This window comes from Wasmannia auropunctata, unplaced genomic scaffold (assembly GCF_000956235.1).
Source record: "Wasmannia auropunctata unplaced genomic scaffold, wasmannia.A_1.0 LD336047.1, whole genome shotgun sequence".
Classification (NCBI taxonomy): Eukaryota; Metazoa; Arthropoda; class Insecta; order Hymenoptera; family Formicidae; genus Wasmannia; species Wasmannia auropunctata.
Window position 1 is genome coordinate 614,415 of NW_012026843.1, and position 11,632 is coordinate 626,046.

Genomic DNA, 11,632 nt, shown 5'->3' on the forward strand with positions numbered 1-11,632 from the left:
AGAGACAGAGAGAGAGAGAGAGAGAATTCATGACGAACATCAGATATGAATCGTGTAAATGTTTTTCTTTTCTTTAAGATGAATCAAGAGATGAGAGCGCGAGTTGAGGAATATGTACGGACAAGCAGCACCGGTTTGGCCAGTGTATCAACCAACAGCGACAAGCAGTCCGACACCTTCGAGAGAGCATCGCCACATCCAGAACATACACTTACATTTTACGTTTGCCCGGACACCCGTAATTATTTATTATCACTGTTCAACGTTGCCAAGCGACAAAATCAAGGCTCCGGTTTCGCCGTTTTGTAATCAAACATACCTCCAGAACATAATTATAACTAAGTGCAATGACTGAGAAGATATTCGAATATTACTGTATGTCAAATCAACTACATTCGAAGATTCGATTCGAAGGTTCTTTTAAATATTGAAGTATATTATACTTGTTGAAATAGGCATAAGTTCCAAATGAATCAATAGGTTCCAACCTATGAAATTTATAATATAACAAACAGTATTATGATTAAAGAGATGAATTTAAGAAAGTAATTTCCAAAATTTTCGTGCAAACATAATCGAGATTCCAACATGTTTGTATTCAAATGCCTATATCTCTACTTTTATTAAAATATGTTGCACAAATGTCGGTTTTGTTATAGAAAATATATATTACGAATTTATAATGTATAAATTTATAAATTTATTATTTATATATATATATATATATAAATCTAGTATATAAACTAAACAAAGTATATAAATTATGTAAAATATTTATAATGTTGCTTATTTAAAAAATTCACGCAGAAACGTACAAAATAAGAAACAATATATGAATTTTATTTCCAAGTTGTCACATATCATTTACATATATATATTTATAACAACCAGAATATATTCTTATCCGGGATGTTAGACCATCACATGCTAAATTTTTTACTATTCGATGTAAAGTATTTAATTTTAAAAAAGATGTAATAACAACTATGAAAAAGCAAAATATTATGCTGTGAAAGGAATGGTACATAAAATAAAAGATCTCATGAATAATTCAAATGATTCCTATAAAGAGAAAAAGTAACAAAAAAATATATATATACAATATAAGATAAAAAAATAAACTTTTATAAGTATTATACACTTATAAATGTATACGTACACATGTAATAACACAATAAACATAAGTTATGTCGTGCCAAAATATCGGCGATTCTAGCTATTGTCACTAAAATTGTCAAATTGTGTAATATTGCTCTAAAGATTCAATGTGTTACAATAATATATTTTGCATACTGTGATCAAAATCTGACATACAATAAATGCTAAAAACTTGAGTTGCGCTGATTTATATTTTATGTGTGTACTCTTATGGTTACTATCTTCTTAAAATATTCTCATGAACTCGCTCAATCTCGCACGATTTGTAAGAAAATCCACAGGATTTGCACTGGTTATTTTCAATAGACAATAACACTTTTCTGCAAATCACATGTTTACATGGAAGCTTATAAAAAGCACTGTCGGTACAACATTCGCAATTGTTAGCTATTTTATGTAATTCTACTGTTTGTGGCACGCGTCGTAGCGGGGAAAACAGGGTCTCTAAACCAGTAACGTTATTGGTCAGTGTACCTAATTCATCACTGTTATCATTTTGAGAATTGTCACGAGCTAATTCGGAGGAAGGCCGAATCACATTACGGAGCTGTCTCGGTTTTGTTACAGCATTGGCAGTAGATCGGCTGGGCATAACTGCTATCGGCAGTTTATGACAATACTTTCTCGCAACAGGCTGCGAGTTGCTGTCTCTCATCTGCTTACGTACATTTAACAGCCTAATGTCATCCTCGGCAGTTCTCCTTTTCAACGAACTCAATGCACATTTCGGTACTTCAATTATTCCTCTGTCTCCCATCACAGCTGGATCCCGGCCCAAGACTCTCGGCATTCTCTTTATCTCATTCCGATCGCTGTTGTCCAGTAAAAACTTGTCGATTCTCAACTTGAGCGCGGACGCCATGACCGGTCTGCGATCGTCGTTAAATTGCAAGCCCGTGAACGGATCTGACAACGATCTACCCCAATTCGCTTCGTTGTCGCCGTATTTCTCCAAGGTGGTCTGATCTATTATTTGACCGCTGGGTAGTATGACCGGCTGAGTCATCAATTCCCATGTAATGACGTCCAGGAAGCTTTCGGGAATTTTGAACTCTGCCTCACTCTTCAGTCTGTGTGAAAAATATTAATAACGATATATTAAATAGGGAATATATATTATACATATAACATATTATATTTTATAATCATGCCTGTATTATATACCCACGGGCGTCCGCAGAGGGGGGGGGGGAGGGGCAAAAGGGACATTCGCCCCCTCCCTGGACAATCAGACAAGTACAAAAAAATTCAGAATTTGCTCTCATTTTTACAAATAATAAATGTGTTTGTCAAATGTGAGAAAGAGCTTATAGTACAACACAAGCACACCACGTTTGGATATTTGCTCCTCGCGATTACATTTTGTACTAAAAATTTGGATCATGCCCTTAGAACATATGTTTTAAAATAAACATATAAATAACATATAAATTTTAAAATAAAATTCTCTCTGTGTACTTAAAACAGTTCAAGATTTCATGTCAAACTATAACTGACTATGCGGGAGCATTTTTTAAAGCGTATGCCTTTTATGATATACACTAGGTATAGAAAATTTTCTAAAATTTGTGCTCTAAGCCTTAGAATTACTACAATGTCTATACTTTTCTTTCCAAGACATTTTCAGCGTTAAATATTTCATGATTATTTACTAACAAAGAATATAAATTTGTTATAATATATATATATATATATATATATATATATATATATACACCCATAAAAAGAAATGGCCTTAATGATAATGTTACGATGACCTGTTCTATTTTGTGAGTGAGTATATATTGAGACATAATATGCATCTTATTGTTACAGATCAATAGAAAAGTTCAAATAAAATTTCATGTATCAATACATTTGAGAAAACATTCTGCATAAAACAAATAGTGGAAACAACTAATCGACTAATTTACTCGACATCTATGTGTACCACATAGCAGCAGTGCTTAAAAGAAATCTTGTAAATATCGTGATTACTACTTCTATCTTTAAAAATAAGAGAAACCGTTTAAGAGAACATCACATCGTACAGCAACTAGATATAATACATGTTCTAAGATCATGCCCCACCCCTCTAAAAAAAAATCCTGTGGACGCCCCTGTGTACACCTGTTATTATAATTGTATACACACCTATTGTCTCCGGTGTCTGGTGTCCGAGCCGCAGGAAGAGCAACATCAGTTTCGACCTCAGTTACAGGCAGTACGGACAGCACCTGAGGTACGTTCCATAAATAATTTACAGTCACAACGATACTTTTCTCACACCGCGAGGACACCGTTCCCCACACCTCAATCTTCCCCAACGCCGGCACCGAGTTCTCCGTCTTGAATATCGACACGCGCAAGGCACGCGCGTGTCTGGTCACGGATCCCTTGGAAGCGCCGATGCAACGCCTCGTGAAATTCGCTGGCGCGGGGATGCGCGCACAGTCGACGGAACCGTCATTCGGATAGAACAACAAACCGGCATCCTGGCGGGTCAGAAACCCGCTGGACAGCTGCGTGTACGGCGTGCTTACGTCGTCGGTGCTTCTGCCGCAGAGCCGAAAGCCCGACGACCTCTGCGACCCGACGGACGGCCAAATCAGTATGTGATTGATGCGCACGTTGCAGAAAAACGTGATCTCAATGTCGATCGGCGGCTTGATGCAGGAGTACGCCATGTAACCTCTGCCGGAGCCGTTTATCAAATTGGTCACCTCGTACTCGTCCGTGCTGATGGCGTTGCACTTGATTTTGGCACGCAGGCGAGGGTCGCAAAAATTCAGGAGCATCTTTCATCTATTTTGTGGACCGCCGACGGTGTCTGCAATATCATAAAATGCAGTCATTTTTCACGCAGTATCAATCGTCACAAAAAATCATCAACAGCGTTGTACTACGCGACAGTACAACGATCGAGTCTGTTTTTTTTTTATTGTTTTCCATTATGAGCAGAAAAGAGCGTGAGAGAGTGGACATGCCTGCGTCTCAGATGATATTTGCTTACTTTTAACTTCACGGCAGAATGGTACACGTATTCAAATACGTTACATCTACAGGTGACAACATCCGCAGCATCCAGTCTACTTGCATCGGAGAAACCTAACCTTCTTCTTCTTCTTCTTCTTCTTATAGCCTTTGGATTACAGATTCTTGCGCGAATCTTAGTACCACAGCTTCACTGAGCCCTTAATAGAGGCCAAGAGCTCAGGCTTGTTTTCCTTGTGAAAGTCCGTCTGGCTAGTCGTACCGTTCCAAACCTAACCTAAGAGAGCCGTCCAGAGAGAAAAATGCCCTCGCGCACTAATGCCACCTGACGAAGCGGATGTAAACTACACGGCAACTACATCCACTTTTCTGCACCGCGCACCAATCACGCATGTCCTCTCTCTTGGGTTAGGTTATTTTCTGATATTATAGCGTATAGCGTTTGAACGAACACGTGTACTGTTTTCTCGCGTGAAGTTGAAAATAATAAAATATTCACAGAAAAGGCAGGAAGCTATTAAAATGGAGATCGATGATAGCATAGTGAAGGACGAAAATATCGATGCTCCAGAAATCAGTTATGAGGAAAAGCTGCGATTTGTGAACGCTATTTCCAAACCCATGGCACCGAAGAAGCTAACCAAAAAAATTTACAAATGTATAAAGAAAGGTAGGCACATACACGTAATGTTATTTAATAATACGAATACTTTTGCAACGCACAATAGCTTAACATATTTTAATATATAATGTATAAAGTAGTACTATTTAATAATATTTTTCTGGATTGCGTGTACATACAGTGTATCTGTTGAAATTGAAAATGCTCGAGATGGAAAAACAGAAATTATACGAACAATTTTCACTCATTTCAGCATCCAAACATAAGACGTATTTACGCAATGGTTTAAAGGACGTGCAAAAGCATCTTCGCAAAGGTGAAACGGGGTAAGCGTTTATTTCCTTTTATTTTTTGAATTTTTGAATTGCATGTCGAGGATATTGTACAAATGTTTCTCATTTCAGTTTGGTCGTCTTTGCTGGAGATGTACATCCCATAGATATTATGTGCCACTTACCGATTGTATGTGAAGACAAAAACATTCCCTATTGTTTCACTCCGTCGAGAATGGATATCGGTTCAGCAATGGGCATGAAGCGTGGCAGTCTTATGGTACTCATAAAGGAACATTCTGACTATAAAGATCTCTATGATGAAGTTAAATCCGCGATGACCACCCTTTCCGTGCCTCTGTAATCTTCGTATTTAGACTAAACTTGTATATTATTTGTAATTTTGTATATTGTTTTCAAGTCAATGTACAAAATAAATTTGTTTGTAATTAATTATGGACTAAATCAATAGAGCATAAGACAAATTGAAAATCACATGAAGTAAACAGTAAGTGTTTTTGTCAAGTTAGCACAATTTATCTCTCAATAATCTATTTTGTGATGTATATTGTTTGACAAACAATTGTATTATTAATTTTAATATCCATTCATGTTATTGGATATTTAATATCCATTCTAGTATGCCATTATATTTTTTATTACACAACATTATAATTTTTTTCTATGACTGAAAATCTGTAAAAAATAAAAATGTCTATTACAACAAATATAGATTAATAATAAGCATTTACGATCTTTTATTGTTTGCATTTATACAATAATTTTAAATTTTAATTTTATCTATTTATAGCTATACAATATAATACAAAATAAAAAATTTGATCATTTTTATAACTGAAATGTTAATTGTAACATTAATTTACGATAATTTAATTTGCGTGAAAATTGTATACAAGTTTTAAGTATTTTTTTTACTTTAGATTACGTATAGATTAACAAAAAATATTTTTGTACACGAATGTTATATTTTAGGTAATCAATATTTTAGTTTTTATTGAGAAAAATAAAAAAAATGATAGAGATAGTAACTGGCATAGAATAATTACAAATTTTAAGACAGTTTTTAAGTTGATGCTGTTGTAATTCTTCAGCAGTACAACTTTTGCAAAATTTTCTGTAAATTAAAAGACGTAAAAGATTTAAAACATTTAAAAAATATATTTTTACGCTTAAAAATGTAGTTATACTCAGCTTCGTAGCAATTTGCAGAAGAGATTCAAATAAAAAAAAGCATACAATTTCATAGACGTTACATACGTGTGTAATTAAAATTGTTTTAATAAGAATGCAGGTGAAGTAATAATTGCGGCGTATTGTAAAGAAATCTATTTATTCATGAATGATGCGGAAGGACATCCTGTGCCTCGAATGAGATTATTCGTACAAATAACACAGTCGTATCTGCTAAGATATTTTATCACGCCAGTACGCAAAAATAGTGCGTGGTATTGTGTATAAATATATGTTACATATTGTGAAAAGACTATTATCACCCCTCAAGGTAGATGAGCGTAGAACGACGATTCGCATTCGCGCGCACAGATTGAACCGAAACGCAGAAGTTATCGTGGCCGGTTCGATCGATTAGGGAAGTGCGAAGTTTTTAATCGTGGATTGTCGGCCGATCCTTTTCGAACTACGTTCTCCGCGTCTTCGTCTCGCGTTCTTATATATGTAATACCTTAAAATACCGCTGAACTAAATTCTTCCTTACAATTACGGGATATAAGTCGTTTTTAGTAGCTAATTTATTACTTGTCCTCGTTACATCGACAGCTATAAAAACCTGCGTTCCTTTCTCGGACTTGCCCCGTTCGATTGTGAATGCGAAGTATAGCGTGCATGTAATTGCAAAACACAATCTGCAAGTCGAGTGAATTAATTATAATTAGAGCGATAAAAGAACTGAATGTACGAGATTTGCTAAGATATATACGGAATTGCGGAAGAAAGAACTCAAAAAATCAAAATACGGATATGTCGCCTATGTGCCGGGAAGCTTTTATCTATATTTATTACATTCCTGAACCGTTCAAACTCCAGTGCTTTTATAAACGATCTCGTATGTTTTCCGAACTATATTTTCGAGAATTTTAATATAATAGATAATATTAAAATAGAGAGATTAATTACATTATTTTTATCATTAATAAATTTATTTGTCCAGGCAATTAAATATATACTTTGTTTGTTAAATCTTTTCCACTTCACACTTTGTACTTTATGAGAAGAGAAGGCTATAAAAGCACTACGAGAAGTGAACCAAAATTATTTACGCTGAGCAAAAACCACTAATATGAGAAATAAAAATTAAAAAAGAAAAAAAATACTATATATGCTTTTGAATACAAGCGAATCTGCGTATTCGTAATTCTAATCTATAACAGTCTCAATAGCATATAAAATGTTCCACGCATGAGATCGAGAAATCCTGTCCCGCTTTCTCAATTAAATTGGAATGAGTCGAACTCTTTTCTCTCAAAAATACAAAAGCAAAATATCACAGATAAATATATATCTTGCTATATGATCAACAATTTAATACGTAGGAGCACGCGAGTTTATGAAAATGATGTGTTTGGTATTTCACCGGTATATCTCTGATATTATAGTACGATAGAACTTCATATATTTACCGCTATTAGAAAAATGTGTTTCTCATAGGCAAAAATTAAGAGAAAATGCACCAGTAATTGATTTTTCGATAGTTCATAAATCTATAAATTAAAATGAAAAAATAATAAAGTTAATAATAATAAAGATAGAAACCGTTGTTTAATATGGGAATGTACGAAGAAAAAATGCAAAATGGATGCCAAAAACAACGAAAAGCAAACATGGATGATATGATTAATATTGGAATCAGAGCTGACAAAATCAGCCATTTTGACTGCTTTGGTTTTGTAACTTTTTTTTCAAATTTATAATGATATTTTTTTTTAGATTTTCCGTGATTTTTATTGCAATATGTAATATGATTATAATTGATCAAAATTTACTTTCCGTCTTTATCCCTTTTTGAAAAATGTATATATATATTATATTTAGTAGAAATAGGTATATGTGTTAAACGTCGATAGATTTAATGTTAAAAGTGAATTTAACAAAAATAGATTTTCGTAGGTGTGTGATATGCGCGAGAGAAATTTAGATTTGTCAATTTTTCTTTGTCGAGAATTCATTTCATTAATGCACCATTGTTTTTATAGCCGCGATTCTATTATACGAACAGTAATTTTAACGTACCCAAAATTCATATAATTCGCGCTTGCCGATTTCCCGCGTAAAGTAACGTAACATAATTTGAGTCATTTATTTTGAAATTGATTTCACGTTATAAAAAGACAAGTAATTCAAACGTATGTAAGGCGTAAATTAAGATTTGGACGATATTTGAAAGGATTGACGTACATCAGTGTTTTAAAAAAGTGGAAGCTTATTAGCCGTATTATGCCGTAAAAATAGACTACACGACACTTTTCGCATTGTAACTCATTCATTCAGCGTATAATAATGCCCGGTTATTATATTTATCTCATACATTTTAATGTCTACGACGTCATTAAAGCAATGTTGAAGGAGAATTAAGAGCAAGTGAAAAATAATCAAAGTAAAAATTAAAGCAGCTACATGCATGTATTAAATGTGACTGATTATATTGTTCCATCTCGTCTCCATATTGCTTCGATAACGTCGAGGAAATAATTGATTTCGCGAAGAAACGCGCCTTTTCATCTTCTCGTTCACCTCTTTCACTCTGTTGCCCGCGAATTAACGGTACGCGAGGAAATCGCGCACGAATCCTTTGGTTTTTCGAAATTTTCGACTATAGTCTATCAATATGACCGCGCCTTAATTAATCCTACTCTCCTCCACATTATACCAGTTTCAGTATAAAATATACACACTTACGGCTATAAATATATATGTATATGTATATATATATATATACATGAGCGACGAAGAGGACAACATTGACATCGAAATTGACGTAGCGTACAAGTGGGACGTTATTCTCACCCTCGCTGGAGCAGACATATATGCATCGGCATCTCGCCTCCGGTTACGCCGGAGAGACGCCGCTTCCTACTTTTCCACGTCTCTTCTCGCTTAAACATAATTCCGTTTATAGATCGGGCAGTAGCGCGACTTGTTGCGAATACGTGTGTCAGCGACGAAACGCGGTCTCCACGTTGAAGAATTACGACAATGAATTGAAATGAATCAGAAAGGAAACAGGTCAGCTTCGCTGTAGCTTCTGAATTTTCAGAAAGGGATTATCGTTCCTAATTCACCCGTTGGTATACATTATACACCACTTAAAGCAATCCTTCCCACCCTCGTTCGTTCACCGTCGCATTTTTAATACCTATCTCGCGTTTCTTGTTTCACCTTAATCGCAACAAACTTGATCCATTTATCCTTTCGCCTTCCACACGGTAGACCGAAAGGTTGATTATGCAAACAATCAGAGCTAACGAGTATCAAATTATTAATACGATAATACCTTAACACCGATTATAGCTTAACAATTACATGTTACGACTATTGTTAATAGTGTTGTTAATGTTAGTATCACTATTACGCTAATCCGATCGTTACGGCCGGGCAGGATTTATATTTCCCTCTTCGAGTGTGCGCAAGAATCGATTTTATAAAATACTCCCTGAAAAGCATATGAATCTAAATTTCTCTCACTTCATCTCTTTCTTTTTTTTCTGCGTTTTTCTTCTCTCTGATCACTTCATTATAATACGCGGCTGGCACAGCAAAATTAGATTAGGATCAAACTTCGCTTGAAACATTTGTTACATTTAAATGTTATCTCAATGCGAGATTTCGTATTACAATAATGTGTGTGTACAATCGTAACGATAAATCATAAAATAAAATCTCAATTAAAACATTTCCGGCCGAAACGCGGATATGTCTTTCGTTTGGGCGAGAAAATAGGAAGCTTTGCTTTATCTAGGTCCCTAAAAAACTAGGTACATTCCTTATAAACGTCAATCGTCTCTCTCTTTTTCTTTTTCATTTTTTCTTCCTCTCTCTCTCTCTCTTTAGCTACCCAGCAAATACAGATAGAGCTGTTACGTAAAATATACGTAAGTGTACATTATTTTACATTTATTTTATATGACAGTTATATTTGTGGTTTGCTGGGTACGTATCTATATGATAGATCTCGTCGCTGCCGCGGTGACAGTGATGATAGCGTCGTCGCAGCAGTAACTCCATCACAGTCGATATGTTGATGCGGCTGCCGCGATATTTAGCGTTGATCAGTCCCCTCTCTTCGCGAAATCAAATAAAGTTGTAGCACTTTTAATGCGTGCAACTGCGAGTCGTCATTTGCAAGTGGCGCGAGAAGTTCTATGTGTGAAATATATATATATTAAAAAAAAAAAAAAAAGAGGAGATAGCGCGATCTCGTTTATTGCGGATCGTATCGGATGAAGGATGAAGGAGAGGCAGAACTTATCGCCGCACTTTCTTCTTAAAGAGTACAAATTCGCACAAACTTACACGGCGCGGCGCACTACTCGCGACGCGTGTCACTTAAACGGCTATACGTATACCAGTCTTGGGCGTCTTCGAGTAAACAGTGCGAGTGATCACGGCGAGTAGAATATCTAAACTATCACTTTACGTGTAATTTAAGCTATCGGCTCGGACAACACGGAATGTCCGGGAGACATTTTTAGCCTTTTAGAGACTTTTAAAAGGCGTCTAAAGGACGTCGTCGCGACAGACCGAGACATCCCCTGGACAGCTTTACAGTATGACTTTCAGACTACACGCGTTAAGGTGTGATTAAGAAATAATCCATGTCTCTGTCTCTCTTTACATTAATTTAGTCGTCGCTACCTATAAGGTGACAGTTTCAGTATTCTACATACAGACAGTGTAAGTACGCTATACTTACACTCGCATGACCACTATGTGATTATTGACCATTTGCATTCGTGAGTTTCTACCTAGCGAAAGTCCTTACTTTCCTCACGGCATATATATTTCCCCGCGCGATAAAAGACGCCCGTTATATATACCTTTATATTTCCACTTATAAAGCTTTCAACATAAAGCTCAACTTACGAGATTTTTGCTCGCGTACGAAAATTGTTATGAAAAAATCGTAATGCCATAATCAAACGTTATAATTACTGACGAGGTTCTCTTTTACTCGAATTTATTATCTCTAGCCAAAAAATAATTATCCCTCAAGTGGCCAATGAACCGCAAAGTGCGTCGTTTTATCTAATTACATCCGTAAACGGCCCAACACTGTTCGTTATACCGTAAAATTAGCAGAGAATCGATCTTTCCCAAAGTCTATCACGCCCCACCCGTTTTGTGGCACGAGACAGTGATCTGGCTAATTGCCATTGACCGTGAAGCGCCGGCCTGTCTGCCGACGAACCTCCCTGCCCTAATGACAGCAAATGACAGACAGCGATTAATAGACTGAGACGAGGCAGGTGATCGACTTTGACTGATTCGCTGCGTACGTTTTGCGTGGTACCGATTATTAGCTGCGCTACTAACTAAAGCTATTGCTCGTTTCTTCAGTCTAAAACACGCATCG

At 35.8% G+C, this 11,632-nt stretch overlaps 3 protein-coding genes across 4 annotated transcripts in view; 2 read left to right on the forward strand and 1 right to left on the reverse strand.

Annotated features, from left to right (window-relative positions):
• Positions 1–677, forward strand: part of LOC105451690 (vacuolar protein sorting-associated protein 13B) — a 19,335-nt gene extending 18,658 nt beyond the window's left edge. Inside the window, exon 40 of the mRNA XM_011692295.1 lies at positions 79–677. Within this exon, the coding sequence (XP_011690597.1) occupies positions 79–309 (231 nt within the window). The 3' untranslated portion in view covers positions 310–677. The remainder of the gene's footprint in view (positions 1–78) is intronic.
• A 142-nt stretch (positions 678–819) lies between these two features.
• LOC105451691 (RING finger protein 37) lies at positions 820–4,437 on the reverse strand. Of its 2 annotated transcripts, none has more exons than XM_011692297.1 (3): positions 4,251–4,437; positions 3,292–3,967; positions 820–2,228 (listed from the first exon to the last, which is right to left on the reverse strand). In XM_011692297.1, the coding sequence occupies exons 2-3, from the start codon at positions 3,933–3,935 to the stop codon at positions 1,376–1,378; spliced, it is 1,497 nt and encodes a 498-aa protein (XP_011690599.1). In that variant the 5' UTR covers positions 3,936–3,967; positions 4,251–4,437; the 3' UTR covers positions 820–1,375. The 2 variants fall into 2 exon arrangements, with proteins under 2 accessions (XP_011690599.1, XP_011690598.1); XM_011692296.1 differs by having other exon boundaries at positions 4,151–4,437.
• A 112-nt stretch (positions 4,438–4,549) lies between these two features.
• On the forward strand, positions 4,550–5,605 carry LOC105451692 (H/ACA ribonucleoprotein complex subunit 2-like protein). Its single transcript, XM_011692298.1, has 3 exons — positions 4,550–4,801; positions 5,007–5,079; positions 5,158–5,605. Exons 1-3 carry the CDS (start codon positions 4,654–4,656, stop codon positions 5,387–5,389), a joined length of 453 nt encoding a protein of 150 aa, XP_011690600.1. The 5' UTR covers positions 4,550–4,653; the 3' UTR covers positions 5,390–5,605.
• The last annotated feature ends 6,027 nt before the right edge of the window (positions 5,606–11,632 follow it).